Genomic DNA, 23,524 nt, shown 5'->3' with positions numbered 1-23,524 from the left:
CACAGACACACACACACACACACACACACACACACACACACACACACACACACACACCACTTTGAACCAGAAACACACACATGTATAAATGTAGCAAGTAATCAACTATCAGTATTCTGTATTGTTTATTTATTGTTAATTAATAAAACTGTAAAATGAACCCATGATACAGTCTTGCACATATTGTACCTATAGTACTGCACAGATGTCATTTTCTATATTGAGAAAATAGTCAATTTTATAAACCAAACAAAACGATCCATCTATCTATCTATCTATCTATCTATCTATCTATCTATCTATCTATCTATCTATCTATCTATCTATCTATCTAATTTACTTATAAGAAACTAAGTAGCAAACGCCCAAAGAACTACTCCCCCCAGAATGCTTTGCTTTAAAAGGACGTTCTCTGACCGGATGTTGATTATTTGTTGTGCCGGACTCATGTGGCTTTTAATGTTCCTACGTAGCTCTATCCAATTCCAGACGTCTTACGATCCGCATATTCAGTTAACCCTTTTGAACCAAACAGTGTGGAAATGGACATTTCATAGTTTCTCTTCTATCTAATCTTTTGAAAATTAAGTCACATTTAGCTGTTTAGTGCGGTAGCGTGTAATGAAGAGGAGAAATAAGCAGTTCTACAGAACATATCGTTTTAACCTCAATTCATTACACGACCTTTATTGATTTCACTTTTGGTTTAAACCCAACGTCTAAAAAACGTGGATATCATACAAATTTCCGATATTCCTACCATTATTTTCCCATTATTAGGGTTGGTTCTAGTGTGCGCTTGGCGTGGAAATGCATTGTCCGACTGTAAGTGAAGGCATCATAAGGTAAATGTCAGGAATGTGGTTTGGTGGTTGAAATATCCTGAAAGAGGAAAGAAGAGGACTTATCCTTATGAATGGATATATCGACCTACGTTTACCGTAATTTTAACTTCTGCTCCGTCCTCTTTGATTGCTCAGTTTTGGAAAGCTGGCTACGGAAGCTAACAGTCTGTGACAGCTCAGCTAGTCTTTAGGCTAGCTAGCTAACGTTGGCTAACTAACACCAGCTATTGAACATAAACACTAACAGCAAAGACTGAGGCAGCTCGCCTTTTGTTTTGGTTTTTGTTTGGTTTGTTATTCGCAAGTAGTCAATATTGTCTTTAGAAAAGCGTTTTTCAGTGACAGCTAGCTTATATTAATGTTAATGTCATGTAAAATTAGAAATGCTTGTAAAGTTAGTCAAGGTTTTAGGATAATATAGCTAACGTTAACAGCTACATTTCTAAGTTACAATGTAGTGTCCTCGGCACATAAAGAAAGCCAGATGACAGGCAACATTTAACAAAACAGACTTAATGCTAAACTCTGTAGCAGTTTCTCAGTAGCACTGATAGACCGACTAACGTTACCCGAATGGCTACGTGCAGTTTGTACCGTATGTCTAGAGCTTATGTTTTATATCAATGCATAGAAAAACACTGATGCTACAGCATTAGTAACAACCTAGTTTTAATTGCTCTCTGGTTTTAGTTCAGTGTTCAAAAGACCTTCCAACTAATTTTTGATTGATAGCAATGGTTCCAGTCCTGCTTTGTACATAGATGGTGGGACTGCCCTTTTGTTTACATTTGGATAACAAATTGTAGTTTGCATTGCTTACTGCAGGCTGCAGGTGTATAGCTACTTCATTTGAAGTGTGAATAACTGGTGAACTTTGACATATTTCAATGAAGTGATGCTAATTATGGAATTCTGCAGAATTGAAAAATGCATACCAGCATTTTTTTTGTTTGTTTTTTGTTTTTGAAGGTTTTTAATTTTTTAACGGTGTACCAGTTATGTACCTGTGCTGATTGCTGTAGAGTTGTGGTGAAGGTGTGTAACATGTGGGATCATACTGACCTTTAAGTTCTGGCATCCTGCAGATTTTGTTCAATCCTGCCAGTTAATGAGCCACTCTTGGTTTGTGTGTGTGATGTGGAGTAACTGTCAGTGAGTCACAAAACCTGCAGGGTACAAGCTATTAGGGAGTGGAGGGAGTATTCAGATTAAAGTGTGCTAACACGCTTCCTTACTAGCAGCAGTACATTGCTACCTTTTGATGATGGGTAGCTGTGGCAACTGTAGATATGCAGTGTCACCATGAGTCACATTAATGCTAGGTGTGGTTGCTCAGTAAGACAGTATTCCATTGATAGCATTATATGATGTTCCCATAAATAAGCTTTAAAAGCTACACTCCCAAATTTATAAGTATAGTATTTACACTCAGACTCCCTAAGCTTTTGTCTTCTGAAAGTGTTCCTGTAAGTGCTCAAAGTACACAAGGAGCTGTTGATTAACATTCGTTTTTAACTAAACAAGACTTGTATATTAATATATTTTAGGAATCGCACTTTACATTCAGCTAAAAAATATAGTTGACACAAATTCCTCCCTGCTGTGTTGCTGTTCTCACTCTCACTGTGTGTGTGTTTGTCTCTGCCTAACCTACAGGTCATGCATGCAGCCGGGCCGCTAGCCTGCGCTTTGTACACCGCAGCCATTGAGGCAGTGTGCATCCAGTAGGTGGAGGCTCTTCCTCCCTCTAGCCTCCGTTTCTCCCCACTGCCCCCATCAGCCCCAGAGTTCCCTATGTTAACCCTCTTGAGCATGTTTTACTATATCTGTCTGCGGCGACGCTCCAGGAGTGGGACTCGTGGCGAGGCGCTGACCAGTCGACGAGCTGTGGAATCCGGCCAGCGGGCGGTGTTGCCGGTCAGTGTGGAAGTGGAGCAGTATGCCAAGGAGGTTTTGGACTTCAGCTCCCACTATGGCAGTGAGAATAGCATGTCCTACACCATGTGGAACCTGGCTGGGGTACCCAATGTCTACCCCAGCTCCGGGGACTTCACCCAGACAGCTGTTTTCAGGGCTTATGGGACGTGGTGGGAACAATGTGCCAGTGCTCCGCCACCTTTCCGCCGCACCCCCAAAGGCTTCTACAGCCAGGATTATATTGAGCTGGGCTTCGAGGAGCCTGTCTACCCTACAGCAGTTGAGGTGCTTGAAACTTATTACCCTGGAGCCATCGTCCAGATCTTGGCCTGCTCACACAACCCTTTCTCCCAGAACCCACCAACTGATGTCAGGTAAAGGCAATCATCTGTCCTGGAAAACCATCATCAGACATTCTCACTGCTTAACTTGAAGGTTTAGTCAATTAAGACCATCAAGAAAACCATGCAGTAAGTAAGCACGGTTTTAGATGAGAAGCCAGGCCTGGTACCCTGGTGGCATTAGAGGAATTATCTGAATTACTTGCTGTTTATTACTTGCATTATGCTCTTGCAAACTGATGTAAGAATTGTTTCTGCTATGTAATAATGAAACTAATAGGGGCAAATGTAAGCCTCAAGTGTCTGTAATTATAGTCTAAAGAGAAAACCGTACGTGTGGTAGAACCTGTATTTGTAATGGACCACAAATTGACTTTTAGAAGTAAGAAGTTCAGCTGGTATTTCTAGAGGGACTCGTTCTACAAGTAAACCTCTAAAGAAAAACATAACTCCTGGCTAAGGGATCAGTACAGGTGGTGCAAATACAGATCAAAGAGAGAAATCAACATTGAATAAAAGACAAGACAGCATGCTGTTATGTATCAACTCAGTCTAATGTGCCAGTGATTCAAAACTTTACAAGTTCACTTGACATGGCAAAATGTTCTTTTTCAAATTTAAACATAGGGTTGCCTCTGCAGTTGTAAAAGTGGTATTTGATTGCTAAACTGACTGATATGAATGTGTCCTCTAATGACCTTGTGCTGTGGGAAAAACACCAGGAATGTGTACAGAAGGTAGTTACTTCTGTGGAACCAACCAGATCGACTCTTTATTGGCTGAAAAACCGCAGTACAGAAGTAACAGGGTTAACTTTTAATATTCTGGCAGAGTAGCTCTCTGTCACAAGCCTTTATTAAGGCACACTTTATGCACAATACAATCTTGCACAACGCTGAAATCACATTGTGCAGGTTACTGTCTCTTGTTGAAAGTAGCTATTATTATTAACTGAGTCACAATTTATTGTAAATAATGGGATCTGGATATAGTAGTTTTTTCAAAAAAGAAATTAAGTCCTGGACATGTATTGAGCACATTTTCAGTAAACAAATCTCTTTCTGTGATACATACAGTGAGTAAGTATGTGACACCTATTTCACGCTGCCACTTTGGCCATGTCTCCTTTGTAAAAGAGATGATGTATCTTAAGAGACTTCTTTGTTAATTGAAGGTTACATACAACGAAAACAGTATGCAATAATGACTGTTTGACAATCATGCTCACGTCACTCTCCCAACCATAAGCATGCTCACTATGCTCTTTAGTGATTTAGTATAATGTACTCTTCTGTATAAATTAAAAGAAATAATAAACAAACCCATACTTTTAAAATATTGCTTCTCTTAAACCACCTGCGTGTCCAGCCCTATGGCCACCCTTAAAAGAGGCACTTGGTAGGAAAATAAGGTCATGTTACATAAAAAAAAGCCTTTTCAAATGTGATTGACTGGCCTGGTGAAACTGTGAATACATCGCCAGATCGCCACACGGCTATTGTAATGTTTTAAATGTGTCCCTACAATAAAGATGTTTATCTACTAACAGTACCACAAAAAAAAATTGATTTGCCACCTGTATTAAAATGAACACGACTTTCACCAGTTGAACAAAATGTTAACATTTGACAATCCTTTGTGGATCCTTTGTGGAGCAGTGTGGACAACAGGAATGAGCTAGTTCATTGCTGCCCATGAGTCGCCCTTCATGAGTCATTGCTGGTTTTTTATCAAACTAGCAATCTTTGAAGTTGTGAACAAGGCACAGTGCTGTTCAACACTAAGACTTCTTTTTATAGAAATCATTGTGCCATGGGAAGTGTCTGTACATGAGGCATACAAAACATGAAACACTGAGACAGCAGCTGAAGATGAAAAGTGAGAGACAAAAGTCATGGTATGTAATCTTGATGGATTATGACTGTGGTGAGGTGTTATAAGATATATAAAACACTGTGGTGCCCCTGTTGAGTCATAAATGACTGTAGGTTCAATGGATACTGTGTGCAATAATACAAGTAGACTGGAACACACAAAGCAACTGCTATGAGCCATATTTTCAGGAAAGAAAATCTGAGATGGAAGGTGCTCACTTGCTTTCACTCACCCTTCACCCCTTTGAATTAAAGCCAACTGTCTACGTAGACTCTAGTTGGCCAGCTTTTAAGGAATGTTGTTGTGGCTGTACAGTACAACATTCCATACACTTTCTTTTGTCCAGGTGGGAGGTGCTGTGGTCAGGGGAGCCTACCAAGGTGCTGACACCCCAGGCACGCCAGTTTTCACCCAACATCAAGCACATCAACTTCCCCACTAACCTACTGCGTCTGGAGGTCAACAGCTCTCTGCTGGACTACTACACTGAGCTGGATGCTGTTATCCTGCGCGGGGTAAAAGAGAGGCCCATGCTGGCGCTCTATAAGATGCCCATCATCGACATTAGTGACCTGAGTGACAGCGAGGAGGAGCTCTCTGATGTGGGAGGTCCATTCAGACAAGGAGATGGCAAGCACCAGAGGACAGGAAACGGCTACTTTGACAAACTGCCCTATGAGGTGATTACAGACCAGGATGATGTGTACTGTAAATCACTCAGGGCTGGGGAAAGGAAAACATTTATTTTTGCTATTAAGAAGTGATTCTATAAATCCAGACGGGAATATTTTTGACTGCTGCTGAACATCAGTTTTAATGAATCTCTTTAGTATAAAAATATATGTTAAAGGAATAGTACAACATTTGAGACAATATGATTATTTGCTTTCTTACAGAGAGTAAGCTAAGAAGTTTAATAACGTTCTCATGTCTGTGCGCCAAATATGAAGCTACAGCCTTGAGGCTGTCATCACTGTGAGGTTGCTAGGCAACAAACGCGTTATACAGTGAAGTGTTAATTAGTGTGCTTTAGAGGTGCTGGTAGTTTTTTTTTTTAGCCTTTTGACCAAGGCTAGCTGTTTACCCCTGCCCTTAATCTTTGTGGTAAGCTAACTGCCCCCTCGCTCCAGCTTCATATTGAACAGACAGCGTGATCAGTATAAATCTACTCATCTACCACATGGCAAGAAAGAAAAAAAGCATTTTACCCAAAATGTCAAACTACTCTTTACAGGGTCACTTCATCAAAAATTCAATTATCCCAGAAAGTATGTAGCCATACGTAGAGTGTTTGGGTTTTATGTGTCAAGGTTTTGAGATGTCTGTCTCTGAGATTTCTGCCAACACCATAGATGTGAATGGAATTTTGTTTGTGGTGTTCACAGCACTGAAACTGTAATTCAAAAAATCTTGTCAGAAAATACGTCCCCTTTACTCAGGACAGTCCTCAGATCTCACTGGCAACTGTCACTTTTTACTCAAAATTTAAACTACTGTTAGAAGTGGGAAAAAATTCAATATTCAATCTCAAATTATCTGCTTTTTGTAACTCACATTTTTCATCAGACTCTCTGTAAAAAAAAAGCAAATAAGCCCATTTTAAAAAATTCTATTCCTTTAAGGTTTCACTCCAGTGATCATTTTGTTGCATTGTCACAAGTATGGTGGTACTAACCTACTGTTCTACTGGGACCCATAGAAATGGTGGGTGTAATTAAGCCAGTGCCAGAAAAGCTCAAAACAGATGTTTGTCTACTTTTTGGATTTCAGAATAAAAAGGAGCAACATCAACTTAAGTAACGTTATTTATAGATGTATCTGTCTGTAAACTACATAACCTTCCATTCTGAAGTTATTTGAAATGCATTGTCATACAGTGACCGGCACGATGGTATAGTGGTTAGCACTGTCACCCAGCACGTGAGATCTGTTATTTTAGCTGTTAAAGCTTTGATGATCTTCTGTTGTTTTAGGCCATGTACTGCACATTTAATTAGCCTGATAATGAGAAGTGGAAACAGACAAGTCTTGCCTCTGTTTGTCCACTAATCCCCGAAAAATAATTGATATAATAATATTTGACACCATTATCAAGATTCTGTGAATTGTTGAATTCACAGCAGGTTATGATCACACCAATACAGTGTAAAATACTGGAATATTAAATCAAAGTGTACAATCATAACCCTAAAACCCTTATGCAGCGCTGTATTTAATAGTATTAAACACAAATACATGAACATTGTGGCTTGGACCCATTCTGACGCTGTATCTTGCGTGCACTCATGGACACGGAGTCATTTTCATCTCGTACAGACGTATCATGTTGTCTTAGCAGAGCTTCAAAACACAGGCAGTGCTCTTGATATTCCTTCTCTTATCTCCTCTCCAAACCGCTGCCATTAACAGCAGTCCTCACAACTGCGGTGTGTTTGTTTCAGAAACACAATATAGCTATTATCTGTCAGCTGATACCCGCTTGAACGCCGTGTATTGTTAATTCACTGCAACACAAACACACTCACACAAGCGCAGTCATTCTTTCTCTTTGAGAAGCATAGGAACACAGCGCAGAACAAGCCGGCTCACCTCCGCACTGATCCTGCTATCATTGCTTTGTGTCCCAGATAACCACTATTTAGATCTGCCTGACAGAGGGGACGCAATTAACATTCTCTACTCTACCCTGTTATTCTCTGTTCTCTGCTAGGTTCTACTATAGTCTTTAATTGTCTATTTCATACTGTGCTCTGCTACCATCTAACCTGTTTGATGTTTGTCTCTCCTCTTTCTTTTTGTTGCTTTTACCCTTTCCCTTTTTCTTCTCTTCTCCTCCCCCCATCTTCCATCCATAGCTCATCCAGCTGATACTGAGCCACCTGACCCTGCCAGACCTCTGCCGTCTGGCCCAGAGCTGCAAGCTGCTGCACCAGCACTGCTGCGACCCGCTGCAGTACACCCAGCTGAGTCTGCAGCCATACTGGGCCCGGCTGAGTGACGCCTCCTTGGGACACCTGCAGAGTCGCTGCACCCTCCTCCAGAGGCTCAACCTGTCCTGGACCGGCAACCGTGGAGCTCTCACCCTGACCGGCTTCAGCAGGTCAGACTGTCAGCACGCCACAAGTGCTAGAAAAAGGGGAAATGACCTTGGAAAACTAGCAAGTACTCACAAGCACAAACATTTGCTTAGAGTGAGGGGATGTGAGTCATCGTTTATTTCTTTACCTCTATTAGCCTGAAATCTGAAAAAAAAAAACTGACTTGAACTAACCCTGAATGCACTGTGTGCAAAATGACAACAGAAGACAATGAACTAGGGGGTTGCTAATGTGGGATGAATGTATTTCCTTGTTTTCTTTCTCTCCTTTCACTCCTGTCTCTCTACCTCTCTCCTCCTCAGCTTCATGAAGACCTGTGGTCTCAGCCTGGTCTGCCTGGAGCTGTCTTGCTGCCACTTCCTGACTGAAGCCTGTCTGGAGGTCATCTCCCAGACTTGTCCGGGGCTGCAGGAGCTCAACCTGTCCTCCTGTGACCGCCTCAACCCGCAGGCCTTCACGCACATATCCAAACTAACACGCCTCCGTAGGCTGGTGCTCTACCGTACCAAGATAGAGGTAGGCATGGTCAACACTGTATCTAGGAAACCACAATCACACCTGTCCTGTCCAAATACACAGCAGGTCAACTGTTGCTTGGTTAATGATATCTTTGTATCCCAAATGCTTCCCCTCACTGTTTGTAGGTTCCTTAGTTACATTCTAGAAATGCAAGCCTACATTTCTTCACTTTTTATTTTTTTGCTAATTTTCCATTATTAATATAATTCACCAGGAAGTTATAGTAGAGTGTCCTTAGGTTCAAGTGAACAAGCTTTCTTGTTATGTAGCAAAAGCAAGAAATGCTACATTTCTTCCACAAATTCAGTTCAGTTCTCATTACTACTATTGTTTTCCTTTAATTCTCATCACTTCATTTTTTGCTTGCAGACTTTCTGTAGACCAAATTCATCTAGTGATGGTAGGAGAGATTGTTGTGTCTTCATCTTTTACTGCTTTGAACAAACCAATATATACTTTCTCTGTTTCTGCTCGGTAGCTTGCATTATTTCTGGTGTATCAATAAGTTATACTATGTTTGGTCTTGTGAGAAGACTAGAAGAAATCACACCAGATCATTTGAGGCTTTAGCCCACTGGTTCACAACCTTTTTAGCTTGTGACCCATGACCGTTTGCCACAAGCTGCATGAGCAGTTTAACCAAAGCATTTGAATAGTTTTCAAAGTCCTGAAGAGGTCAAACTCTGCAGCCTTTCACAAGATTTAAGAAAAGACAGAAAAAATAAACAGAATTTGGTGTGCATGAAAGTATCCTAAAGATTTAACTTCAAATTCGTCAAACAACCCATCTTGTTGTAATGTTGGTGAATGTTCTTGAATTTGTGTTTACATGGACTGAAGATCTCCGCAAGCTGCTTATTCGATGGTACATGTTTTGGGCCGGGCGCTGTTAATCCTCTTTTGTTGTTGCTTTTTAAGATGAACTGAGTCAACTCTGAGCCCAGGGGGTCTTAAAGACACGTACTGCCTGTGTTCAGGTTCAGGCCTGTCTGACGTGTAAAAACCACTGGCTCATGTTGTTGTGTTGCAGCTCAGTGTTTTCTCCGGTGTTTGTCATGTTTCAGAGTGGCGTTGTGGGCAGGAGTGTAGTGTAGAGTTTCTGCGGTGGAGCCAGGCAGTATGCTGCAGGTTGTTTATACCGAGGCAGACAGAGCGGGCTGTGTGTCTGTTTGAGGCCCTGACATCTCAGCTGTCATTACCCTGTCATGGCTCTAATTAAATGGCTAGCTCACCGGAGAGAGGCGTTTATATAGATGCCAGCGACAGACTCGAGCACACGTGCATAGACACAGGAGGCTTTCGCTTTCATGTCTGACACTTTCTCTTGCCACTGAGGTACATGTGTTGGCAATCTCAGTGTTGAATTCCCATATTTCTATGCTAGCTGCAGTGCCACTGGAGAGGTCTCTGTCCTCACTGTGCTTGTCTGAGTGAGGAGACGTAAAAACTATGTTGTACAATATTAAATTCCCTTAAATACAGTAAGTTTCACCTGAGTGCACCAGTGAGTTGACAGGAAATCACTTTACAGGAACGCTGACAGACATGACTGAACCTGTTGCTGTTATTTAAACACATATTATCCTTTTAATGTATATCTTTTAGATTTACACTTAGATAAGATGTTCAGGGGGTTTATTTGAGGGATTTTGTTGTTGGGATGGCTTCAATACAGCAGTTATTTAAGTGAAGTTTCATCTTTTCTGGCTGTTTGACCATATCAAACACAAATGATAATTCAAAGCAGAGTATTTTTATATATTTTGACACATGTCTGGAGGGAATCTTTAAATATAACCACACTGCTGGTTACAAAATTGGAATGGATACAGTTTATATACAATGATAATTTGGGTAACAAAATGCATCTTTGTTGTCTTTCTCCTTGTTGTCTCTGCAGCAAACAGCTATTCTGAGCATCCTGACTTTCTGCATAGAGCTGAGACATCTCAACCTAGGGAGCTGTGTGAGGGTGAGAATGTACACACACACACACACACACACACACACACACACACACACACACATATACCAGTACACAGGAAAAGGTCCAAATAAAGCACAGCCTGTTAACTACACAAACTTCCATGTGGCCTTTATTGTTGTTGCAGAGCAGCTTGTCCAAAAGATGGCACCAACATCAGTTGTGTTGCAGTATTTGAGCTGCTAACAATAAACTGGTTGGGTGTAAAATAGATGAGGAGAGTGAAAGTGGATTTGAACACAGTTGAAGAGAATACGCCTTTATTGTCCAACCTTGCCTGGAAATTCATCTTCAGCCTCACTTTTCATTGCAGTGAAAATATCAGTTAAAAGATACACACACATACCGTAATACAACATATGGAGCAGACACAAATCTAGATAGTAATACTGTGGTACATGGTGTGACACTGAAGGAGAGACAAGTATGTTGATGTTAAAATCCAGCATTTTTTGAAACATACATTCATTAGATTAATAACTGAGCCCCATTAAAAAATGTTTAATTTTTCACGATGATTATGATTAGGCATTAGGCAAATCCTGTGCCTATTTTTCGAAAAGATATATCAAAAAGAAAAGAAAATTCATCACAAGCACATGTTTACTCATTTACAGATTGTCTAATTTGCTCACTCATTCAGTCAACACAATGACTCACTCACCCACCTCGTCACTAGCAGAGTTTCTATTCCAATGAATGGATGTTTGATGCAAATACTGATGTAGCAATTGAGAAAATGTGGAAGGAAATGCTACATTTTCAGGCAGTTTCCTCTTGTGCTCCTTCTTAAGGTGGTAGTGTCATCATTAGTTATGCAACACTTTGCAATAGAAACGCATGATGACAGTGACTCTTTCAGCCAGTGTTTTTAATACCCCTCCGTTGCTATGCATACTGTCATCTCCATGGGTAAGGTACCTGCACTGGCTGTTCAATTGCTTTTTTTTTTTTTTACTTTCACCTTTGGATGAAAGGATGAAATATGGCCAACATTACCTGACACCAAAGAACAATAACAGCCACGCAAATACAAATTAGTTTTTGAAAGACTATTCTATTTTCTTCTGGTGGAGATGTTGCCTGTTAGAGCTTTGTCCTCTCCTGTGGAAGCCAGGTCATGTGCCTCAAACCAGCCGATGCAGCTAATCAGCGTTTTATTATCGCTACATTTCAAAAGTTTGTTCAAAATACACAAAACGGTTAGAGAAAAATGGCTACTGGCTGACACACTGATTCAATCTTTCTCACAGCAACATTTAAAACAACACACCAATGTAGTAACCATTATTCATAATTTCTGAATCAGCTGCAGCTTTAGGGAGGCTGGTGCATACAGGAATGCCCAGCTGTGAACCCTCCAGAGATCCACAATGAAGCATTAAACAGCATTACATGTGCTGCACATGCTAGAGCGAGTGTAAGTAGACCTAAACTGCTGCCTGTCGCTGCAGATCGAGGACTATGACGTTGTGGCCAGTATGCTGGCTGCTCGCTGCCGTTCTCTGTGTTCACTGGACCTGTGGCGCTGCAGAAACCTGACAGATCGAGGCCTGGCTGAACTCGTCTCTGGCTGCAGGTAAGCGACATGAACTATGATCTAAAATAAGTAAAGTGCAAAGCAGAACTGATGTGCTAGCAGTGAATGTGCGATTGACTGATGTGTAGACTGAGTCACACCAGTTTTCCTGTTTGGTCTGTGGGTGCTCAGAATGCTGGAGGAGCTGGACCTGGGCTGGTGTCCCACACTGCAGAGCAGCGCCGGATGTTTCCAGCACCTCGCACGCAGCCTGCCGCGCCTGCGCAAGCTCTTCCTCACTGCCAACCGTACAGTCTGCGACTCAGACGTAGAAGAGTTGGCCACTAGCTGCCCATCACTGCAGCACCTCGATATACTGGGTAAGCTCTTACCTGATACAGCATACAGGTTATAAAGTAGGACTTGCCAAAATGCTTGATTATTTGTTCATGACAGCCATAATGAATGATCTAATTGTAGTTGTTAACTTATGTTTTATTTATATTCTTGTTGAACAGAGCATTATTCAATATGGGACAGTGTCAGGAAGGGCTTTAAGAACAATGCCAAAGCCACAAAAATGTGTAGACTGCCCTGTCATAACTCCAAGTCAACAGTGTTGCCTCTCTTTTTACACCTGACCAGCATCACAGCAATAAGTGAGAGGGTCAATATCAAAACAGGGTTTTACATGCTCACAAATACATTTCATGTTCCTGGAAGATGATTTATTTTCATCCTCTCCTTTAATTCAGTTTAAATTCAGTTTTATTTATATACCACCAAATCAAAACCTGGAGCAGAACCGGGTTCTAGGTGGGCGACCATCTGCCTTGACCGGTTGGGTTAAGAGAGAAAGAGGGAGGGGGAGAGAGAGACAGCGAAGCACAACAACAACAATAATAATAGAAATATGAATAGTGATTATAATAGCTGGCATGGGTGTAAAGCAGGACCAATTAAAGTTAAGTTAACTTAAGCAGTTAAGTTAAATTAATGAGAATTCATATTGTGAATGTTTCTCGTGCATTAATCTGTGATTATACATGGCCATAAATGAACTATAATTTTACAGCGGACATTTCTGTTGCAAGCTCAATGCCAAGTTTGCATTAGAGAATGAACCAAAAAACCCCTCCCAAGTTCACTGCAAACAGAAACCTTATAATATGCTTAATATTAATATGAATAAAATATTGCCCACAAAGCACAGTTGCAACAGCTCACCACAGCAGTAACTGCTATGCACTAACACTATAGTTCCAGTTGCATAAGTTGATGAGCTTGACAGCGCAGTAGCATTGTGTTATTCAGGCTGGCTATGCTGATGTATCAGTTCTGTGGCCATTACAGGTGTGCTAAAGAAGCTGGATCAGTCTGTATGCTGGAGAGTAAATCACGTGTAGCAAGCAATAAACATAAATCATGTTATTTGGGTCTGGACTCAACATATATGTATCAGTTGTAAATATACATAGTATATGACATATTCGAGAGGAATTTTTATTTGATTTACTCAGAAATTTGCAGGTGCACTTTATTTCAGCAGATCTACTCAGACCTTGAAATGTAATAAATTGCTTTATTTACATTTGTATCTCTGTTGTGACTGTGATAATGGACAGGTACACGCCTGGTGAGTGCTGCCTCACTGAAGAAACTCCTCCAGTCGTGTCCACGACTTCTCCTCCTGGACGTCTCTTTCTGCTCCCAGATAGACATGCGGGTCGTCCAAGAGCTGTCAGGCCTCTTCCCCAATGTGGCCATCAAGAAGAGTTTCACTCACTGACCCCAGCATCGTCTCATTTCTCACTGTCCTGAGAAAGTCAGTGGAGGGAGGTGCTCGCCAGCAGACACTGCCCCAAAAGCGAATAAGAGGCAGGTCAGATCGCTGGAGAAGATTGCAGAACTGCCTGCAGCTGCATCACAGACAACATCTTCTTTTAGCGGTCAGTAAATAAAGCAGTCAGACTGGGTGAGGAGGTTCTTTGGATTAACACGCTGAACACAAACAACTACAGACTCCCAGTCACAGGATTATAGAACGTGAGACATTTTTTGTTGTTATTTTTTTGGACACTTTAAAATCAGGGTCGTTGCAGTAAAGCTGCAACATCTTCCCAGAATATGAATCACCACTTATGTATTGCCAAGCAACACAAGGCCAGGAAATATGTCTTGGTACTGGATGTAAGTCACAAAATAAAGCCACATTTGTGAGCAATCCTCCCCTAAACATCTTGTTAGTGCGACGAAAAGGGACAAAAAAGTGTGAAAATAAACCCTTATTGGAAACTGTTGGGAAAGCTACAATAAGATTTGGTTGTCATGGCTTGTTACATAATTAAAGATCAGGGCCTTGGTCAGTGCCTTGTCAGAATGTGCAGTAATCATTTGCTGTTTTAATGCAAGAAGATCAGAGATGCTATCAAAGCACTGACTTGTTATTCCATTCTGAAGGAAACATCAACATCAAGCCAGTTTGATTTAATCATATGAAATCATACATGATAGTTTGTGTTCAAAGGCATCAGGAGTGAAAGTGAAGGAGAGAATGCAGCCTTATTTCACACAGTGATTGTGTCAACTCAAACCTTAAAGGTATACTATGCAGGATTTGTCAGTTGGTGTTTGTAAACACAATATTCAAAGTTTGCCCCTCCTCCTTGGCTCAACAACGCCAGAGTGAGAGAAAGAGAGAGAGAGAGAGCAGTGGTGGTCAAGCGAACTAAAGAGTGAATGAAGAGAGGGAGCAGCGCTAACGAGAACAAAGCGGTGAATCAAATAAATAAAACATTATTTTCTGATTGTTTCACGGTGGTTACGTTCTAAAGCACAAATAACGTGTAGCTTAGCCCCGCCCTCGGTCAAGTAGACACACAGACAGAGAGCAGAGAAGAGAGACAGAGACCGCAATGTAACCAAGTCGCTACGTTTTTATAGAGTACCAACCTCACATCCTGCTTGCTGTCATTGGCTGGGGGCTACACACCCACTGCCCAGAGGTTGACACCCAGAAAAGTCCTGAACACAGCAAAATAATAAGGTAATAAGAAAATACAGGTAGAGGGCAGAGTCTCTGCAGATAAAAACACAGCCACTCACTTCTAGTGGATCATAAGTGATGATTGACAGGGATTATTTTTCTATGAGTCTATACATTGTTTTTTAGGAATATCCTGCATAGTAAACCTTTAATTCAAGTATCACAAGTTATTTGTGTTCTGCATGTGTATTTTGGTTAATCATATAAATATATAAATAATAAATAAATATAAATACATCATAATATATTCATTAGAAAAGAGGTGTAATTGAGATAATGAGTCACCACATTTACTTCCCTGTTTTGGGTCAATATCTGTTTAAATCTGCCCTTTAATATTTAGTTATGTTAGATGGTTCTCATCACTTTATCCTGCCCAACTAAAGCAAAAACTCAGGTTGGGTTCTTAAATTAGCCAGAACAATGTTAATGGTATTAAGATCAATTGATAATTATGAATTCTGAGGTTATAGATGTCATTCATTTAGTTAGTCATTCTATTGGCTGTTTAATTTTAAGGAAATAAAGGGGTGTTGTGCTTTTAGGATCTGGAAGCAACAGTTTTGTCTCCAAAGCTAAATGCTAAATTTATCACCACTTCCACATAGCTGTCATGATGTTGCACGCTTTTTCTGTTGTCATTCGCACTGAGCTGTCTGTCACTGCTGTTAAACTACAGCCATCTAATTACTTACCTACCAAAATGAAGTTACACTGATGGGACAGAGTTCTGTCTTGAGCTGAGGATAGCATGTTAAAATGACACAGTGTAAATACTGTATGTGACCACAGTATTTTTCCTGAATCTCAGGGGTTATATATTTCATTTTTGTTGTTGTTGTTGTTTTTTTTTACATATCTTTTACTCCAGAAACCAGCACAACAGACAACTCTACAGACGGTACCACCAGACTGTCAGTTTACCTGCTGTCGGTGTTAAACAAGAAACATACATGACACAAATGATCAGTTAGCACTGATTTAACTAAGACAAAGGAAAAAACGATTTGCTTATTGGGTGTTGAATGTTGCCATAATTGTATGATTGTGAAAACATATATTGCTATTCTTAATTATTTAATTTTTGTAATATTTGAAGCCACTGTTGCAGTGTGGCAGAAGTGCTTGAAAAGCATTTCCTTTTTGAAAAAACTTGAAGTTTTCTTTTAAGCATACGCTACTAGTCAATATTTAAGAGATATTTGTGCCTTATACTCCTGTTTGAATGTGGTGTGATGTCCATGTGATTGTGGTGACATGCTTTGCTTTTACACCCTTCAACCAAAGTGATATGCTGAAACCTGGTCTTTAGTCCCACAGCTATATTTGACCAGTTTATATGCCATATATTGTATATCAGCCATGTTAATTAATATGCAAAATATTTATTTATATTTCCTTGTGTGATGCAAATTTTATTTAAAGGTGCAGTGTGTAGAATTTAGTGACATCAAGCGGAACAGACTTGGCCTAAATGGAATATAATATTCATAAGTATGTTTTAATTAGTGTATGATCATCTGAAAATATGAATCATTGTGTTTTTGTTACCTTAGAATGAGCCCTGTATATCTACATAGGGAGCGGGTCCCCTTCCACAGAACCTGCCATGTTGCACCGCCATGTTTCTACAGTAGCCCAGAACAGACAAACCAAACATTGACTCTACAGAGGGCCTTTCACATTTTTCTCGAGTTTTGCCGCTACCGTCGATTCTCCTACATGCTTGGACGGGGAGGGGGAGGTGTATTCATTTGGTTGCAATCTGCAACCTCACTGCTAGATGCCACTACATCCTACACACTGGTCCTTTTAAATTCATTATCTTTTGAGAAACACGTTTTCCTACCTAAAGTCAAATGACAGGAATGATATTAATTTCATCTCATTGTTTTCAGTACATGTTTAGCTTAGCTTAGCACAAAGAAAGGAAGCAGAGGAAAACTGTGAGCCTAGCTCTGTCAACAGAAGAAATAAAAGCTTTCCAGCAAGCTCAGAGCTGTCTTATTTATGTGTTGTATCTTGTTTAGTGATCACATACAGAAGTAGACTATAAAAAGAGGACATTGTGGTTTTAGACAGATTTAGCTTTGGAGCTGTTGCTTAACAAACAACCACAGTGACTATGTGTAGCATGGAAGACAGCTTGTTCTACTATATAAGACTTTGTTGCTGTTTAAAGGTGCATTTCTTCCGCTTTTGATGGTGCATGGCTAGCAGTTCCCCTTCTTCCAGTCCTTGTGCTACATGTTTGCTAGGCTAAACATGTCCCTGACTGATCATTGTGCTGAATGGCAGAAATCAAATAGATATCAGTCCTTCAATCTAATTGATGGAAAACCTCCAAATACTAGACTGTTTCTTTCAAAATTGCATTTATGTTGAGATCGATATATATATTATGTTGATAGTTTGTTTTCAGTCTGAGTTGTGTTTTAAACAGAATGGGTGTGGTGACAGTAACCGTGCATATACCAGCCTTCCCATTCAAATGATGCAAATGTTACTTAAGTGAATGGAAATCAGGTAGTTGAAGCAGAAAGCAATTATATTATATCTGGTTGACTGGAAGCCACGATGTGCACCACATTTGTGTTGCCCACCTAAATCCAGGCAGTAATTTCAAGTTTATTTTGAGACAATTACTTCTCCAATTACTGCAGCAACACAATGAAAATACTGCAAATGTTTAATGTGTACAACAACTACCAGTAACATTCATTTAAGGTAAACTATTTAGAAATGAACACTATTCTCTAATTGTGACATCTGCTGTTTCCTTTCACAAATGGTCACTGTTTGACCGATGAAGCAGTTTGGTTCAACACTTTGCAATGTTTGTGTTGTATTTGCTCCCTACCTTGAGTGACTGGGAAGGTCCTTATTTTTGTGTAATGAATTTGCATTCTTTATTCTCCCACTCCGGATGCGTGGTCAACCTTTGTGCTATTGGTAGGGTGTGCAGTGATGCTTCCTGTGCTACAGTGTGAACGGTCTGAAGAAGATGGCCACTGTTGTGTGAAAAGATTGTGCCTCTGTCATGACAAAACTGGGTGCTTCACTTGTACCTGATTTTAAATAAACTGAAGGCTGATGACTGAAACAGCGGGCTCTGACTCTGTGTGTTTTTACAGGCCTCTTCTGATCTTGCGAGGACACGGATATTATAAGGAATTGTACAACTGTAGAACCAAATGTCTACATTGCTAGAAATGCATTGAGTTGATAATATTCAATCTGCCCTTATTCCTCAGCTTCGGTGAACAGTACACCATCACTGACAGAACAGAGGTAAATTGTTACTGTATCATGCTGAGGCTTCATAAATAGAGTCGTGTAAGTGTGATTGGGAGAAGAGTGGGGTCGTCTACTGAATCCACAACAACTAGCGAAGCCATTAGTCAGGATGACTGACTGGAAAGTAGTAGCGGAATGATCCTTTTTGCCTTAACCCTCTGCCATTTTACAGTCTATTAATACCACAGGGAGAAGTGACATTAGCTTGTCTTCTTAACGGCCTTTTAATGAATTGTTTATGCCTGGTTTAATGATGTATATTGTGGCCCTGTAATGTGCCCTAATGACGGAGAACGAGGCGGCCTCGGCTGAAGTATTAATTTGGACTGCCTCCCCAGTGATTATTCCTCAGCCACCAACACCACCGCTGCTGCTGCTGTTGTGTGTGTGGATGTAAACGTGATTCATGGAGGCTTTCCGCTCTGCGCTACGGCTTGATTTCTCGCTGTCACGCTCCTCTATGAGGCTGATATATCCAGGGGGGGATCCACAGCAATTAGTTCAGCTTTTTATTTGTCTTTCAAGAGCTTACAGACATAGCTTGATGAATCTGTGGGGGGAATATATGGATGGAAATATTGTTCCTGAATAATAAATCCAGCATTAAAATGTAAACAGGGGGGAAGGGTTAGGGGGCGGCATGTGGTTGCCCCATGCCTCCTTTCTTTATTCTTTCTTTTCTTGATTCTATCTACAAACCACATGAGTGACAGCAGAACATACCTTGACAAATATGGCAGCACCCCACCAGTGCAGTAATAGTCTTCTCCTCAGTGAGATACATGTCTGCAGAGCGCTGTGGTCTGCCTCCTCCGAGCCGTCGTCGGGCTGGGACTCGACAGGCCTCAGACCTGCCTGAGGGAGGCCTCACTGTGATACCCATCATTATGTGGCTTGGTGTTCCTTCTCTAGTTTCTCGGCTTAGAGTCTAATAATGAAGACATTGCTGTCAGTCCTCGCTCTGTTGTGTCTAAAGCGTATTATTTTTGTTTTGTTTTTAAGGATATTGAAAATGTCAGCACTGAGTTACCTAAAGCCATCTAAATACTATAATCCATAGGAGGTTTATGAAGCAGGAAGGGGTGCAGCGTTTCTTTTAGCCGGGTCCAAATCCACAAGGATGACAGTTTTCATTTGTACATGTCGTCGAACTGTGATACCTTGATGTAATTACTGTAAACAAGTGACACAAACCTGATCTGATGCTAGCAGTGCAGATACAGTGTTGATGTTTGTCTAAATTAAAGACTGGATTTCTTATAAAACCCATCGTTTCCTGTTACACCATGTCATTACTTGTTTGTGTTTGGTTTTTGTCTTTTTTAAAGGCGAAGAAAACATCTTCCAGAAACTTGGAGACATTTGTTGTTTTTGGCTTGTGACCCCTTAAAATGACGTCTACTTATGAGCCCTCATTGCAGGTTACGGCCTCAGTGACGACGTGAGTCATGAGGAGTTCAATCAAAGAGTGATTTTTCCTTCTCGGGTTATTTCATTTGAATGATTTAAGTATCCAGTAATTCACAAGAAAACAAAAACAAAATAAAAAATACAGAAATATGCTTTACTTTTTTATTCTTTTGATCACCTCATGACTCTTCAGACCCCAGTGAGGGGTCTGGACACCAGTGTTGGGAACCACTGCACTGCTCTAGATGAACAACATACTCTTCTTGTTTTGTGCCATTTTGCAGTCCAGCAGATTCCTCACTAACTCTAACCCGGTGACACAGACAGTTTAAAAGCACTACAAAGATGAGTTTGCCCATCTGAATTATTGAATATAGTATCGTCTGCATACATTAACCCTTATGACATCTTTGTTTAATTGAATAGAACAAAATCTTCAAGTCTCTTCCATAGTTTAATGGTTTTTAAATTCCTGAAACAAATGAAAAACAAACACTATAAATTCTTTGAACTTAATTATTGTTATAATGTTTACATAATTTAACACCTCTTTATTTTTTATTTTATTTTGTTTCATCTTATTTTTTGTAATATATCCAAGTTATTTGTATTCAACTTTTTATGTGATAGTGTGCCCATATATAAGATGATGAACATTTCATGTGTTTATCCTGTTCTGATATAGATCATATGCAGCAGTTGTTTGTACAGTACCAGTCACACCCATTCCCTTGAATGAGAGTGTGTGTCCAAACTTTTGACTGGCACTGTACATGAAACTTCAATTTTCAAGTTTGAAAAAAAATGTGAATGTATTTTTTTGACCTTGGGATGAGTATGCCACGAGCATACTAACTTTTCAGAGCTTTCAGCCTTGTGTCATTGTCATTGGCCACCAGTTGAGCTGAGTGGCTCAGGTCGAACCAGTTCCATTCTCTGATGAAGACCATGAGCTGTGGTCCAAAGTTCCCAATAAAGCTAGTGTGCTAGTAGGTAGTAAGTGTATCTTGAGTTGATTTTTTTTTTTGTCACATATGTGTGAGATTCATGGTATTTATTAATGTTAAACAAAGAAAGCAAAACTTTGGTCAGTTCTGATAGTATCACCTCAACAGGTAAACTTAATTAAATTAATATTTTTAGATTTGATTGTCTTCTTTCATTTGCACTCCTGACTGTTGTCCATCCAAACCTGACCAGTCTCTCAGCAGCCTTTAACAGATCCATTTAGAGGCTTCTGGGCGTTCGCAGACAGGATCTGGCACAGAAACTGTGTACGATGGCCTTGCTGAGAGATGAGCATGTTTCACAAACAGGCCGAGCAATTATAGGCTGAATAATTATGCGCTGAAGGGGAGACACGATTCGCCCCACTGATCAGCAAAGTTCATGTGAAGTTATAATTAAACAATAACTCGTTTACAAATGAACGCATGCACGCGTTTGTGTACTTAAGTGTGCAAAGTGTAATTAGCTGCGATGCATCTGAGTGAGATTGAAGAACAACAATGTCAAACGGTAGAATTATGTTCAGCTCGTGAGCTTGTATCACTGTTATCTGTGTGGGTGGGGGGGCGGGAAGGGGGGGGAGTGGGAGTGGGGGGATGGGTGGTGCGAGCAAAGAGAGAAAGACAGATTGAATGAGTGATTGATACAGAAGGCTGATTCATCTTCACACAGTTCAGAGATGGACATGATGTTCGACAGGGAAACTTAGTACACAGACATTAGATTAAGATCTCTGGGGGGTAAATAAAGTTTGTCACAAAAACATTCATTTTCAAAATTAATTAGAGCCCAGGAAATCCTACTGAAACATTATGCTGTTACACGCAGTGTTATATTGCATTATGCAGACACACAGATATATCTGCCTTTTGTCCAATTATGCTTTAATTTGTCACTTTCCCAACAACTTTGTGAATCTGCTAATGACTAATAAAATGTTTGCCTTTAGTGACAAGGCTGAATGTGCTGAGTCAGCATTGTTTGTTTAACCAAGTCTTGACAACAGGAAGTATACTCTATGTCCCACTTTGTTTCTATTAGATAGATGCATTGGCCACCTCTCTTATTGATCAGATAATGTGGTCAATAACCAACATTATAATAAAACAGGATTACTTATGGATGATACCTTTTTAATGCAGGCTAGATAGGGAGGGGATAGAGAGGGGAAGAGGATACAGTAATCCTGATAACCAGATAAAAATCGGTATAAAAGACACTTTAAACAGTTCAAGCTGACACCCTCCATGACGTTGCCAGCTCGCCTCAACAGGCTTCCCACACTGAGATGTCCTTTCACATTTGGTAACTGATATTTAGGGGCACCTTGCAACAGATAGAATCTGCAAGGAAGAGCTGTAGAGTATGATTTTTTTTTTTTAAGTAAAACCAGCATACAGGTTAGTGTCCTGCCAGACTTCTTGCTGTATCTACTTTTTTATTGGTGAGTCTACAGCTGCAACTAATGAGGATTGTCAGTTAATCTGTCCATTATTCTTGTGATTAATTGTTTGGTTGATGAAAAGGGCACAAAATCATGAAAAATGCCCGTCACAACTTCTCTCTCTCTGTTTTTTTTTTTTTTTACAGCTGACATTTTAACTTGTCATAATAGGAAAGTCACAGGTGTTACTAATAACATTCATGATGGCTCTTTTCTGTTCAAGTGTCCCAGTAAGCATCTAAATGGAAGTCAGCCATCATTCATTTTATTGTTACACCTGTGCTGTTCTTACTGTGACATGTCAAAATATCTTTGGTGAAAAGGGACTACTGCTTGTTTTGTCCAACCAACATTCCAAAACCACAAATATATTCTATTTACAATGATGTAAAACAGACGAACAGCAAGTCCTCACATCTGAGCGGCTGAAACCAGCAAATGTCTGACATTTTTGCTTTTTTGATCTACTTTAGCTTCGGAGGGCAATAAGTCACTGAGTGTGTTTACATGTACACTAGTATCCTGGTTATGATCAGGTTTTGGGGGATCCTGGTTATGTTTTGCACATGTGAACAGCTTAACCTGGTTTTGAGAAACCTGGATATACTACCTGGAGTACTCAAATAGAAACCCGGATACTGTGGTATGTAAAGACTTCATCCAGGTTTCTGAACCGTCTCATAGCAGCTGAGATGGTAAGAAATCATGACACACTTACAGGCAAAAACCTGGATACTGTTATAATCATGTATACAGGGACATGAAAAAACAGCTTTTTCATGTTCCATGTAAACACCATATCCCAAATATGATCAAAACCAGTAGACTAATGCACATGTAAACACACTCAATATCAGTTGAAACATCCAATAACTGTAAAAGTGGTATTGCAAACTGTTGTTAACATGACATATTATTATACGTTTGTTGAAATGAATGTATCAGTTGGACTTTCAGACACTTCATAGATGTTTTCAATGAAAATTCAGTGATAATTAGGTAAATCTCGGGTGATACTGCCAATACTTCAACAAAGTCAAATTTAAGCATAATACACTTTGTGGACTTTGACCACCTCATTCTGACAACTGTGTGTGTGTGTCTGCGTCCACATTGAAGTGAACAGGAAATACTTCCCCCTACGTGACTAAAAGTCAGTGACGGTTTGTAGAAAACCACGAAAAGAGGAACTATCATGACATGACAAAGATTGAACTGCAT

The 23,524-nt window shown here is 40.2% G+C and overlaps 1 protein-coding gene across 7 annotated transcripts; it reads left to right on the top strand.

Annotated features, from left to right (window-relative positions):
• The first annotated feature begins 455 nt into the window (after positions 1-455).
• fbxl4 (F-box and leucine-rich repeat protein 4) lies at positions 456-15,688 on the top strand. Of its 7 annotated transcripts, none has more exons than XM_044359495.1 (10): positions 886-941; positions 1,815-1,880; positions 2,502-3,136; positions 5,325-5,658; positions 7,834-8,078; positions 8,379-8,592; positions 10,496-10,567; positions 12,034-12,158; positions 12,291-12,478; positions 13,724-15,688. In XM_044359495.1, exons 3-10 carry the CDS (start codon positions 2,640-2,642, stop codon positions 13,885-13,887), a joined length of 1,839 nt encoding a protein of 612 aa, XP_044215430.1. In that variant the 5' UTR covers positions 886-941; positions 1,815-1,880; positions 2,502-2,639; the 3' UTR covers positions 13,888-15,688. The 7 variants fall into 7 exon arrangements, with proteins under 7 accessions (XP_044215432.1, XP_044215435.1, XP_044215428.1 ...); XM_044359496.1 differs by lacking the exon at positions 886-941 and adding an exon at positions 949-1,440; XM_044359497.1 differs by lacking the exons at positions 886-941; positions 1,815-1,880 and adding an exon at positions 456-845.
• The last annotated feature ends 7,836 nt before the right edge of the window (positions 15,689-23,524 follow it).

Source organism: Thunnus albacares, chromosome 8 (genome assembly GCF_914725855.1).
Source record: "Thunnus albacares chromosome 8, fThuAlb1.1, whole genome shotgun sequence".
In the NCBI taxonomy this organism is placed as follows: Eukaryota; Metazoa; Chordata; class Actinopteri; order Scombriformes; family Scombridae; genus Thunnus; species Thunnus albacares.
Note: the sequence above shows the minus strand (reverse complement) of the source record. Positions and strands in the feature narration are given on the sequence as shown.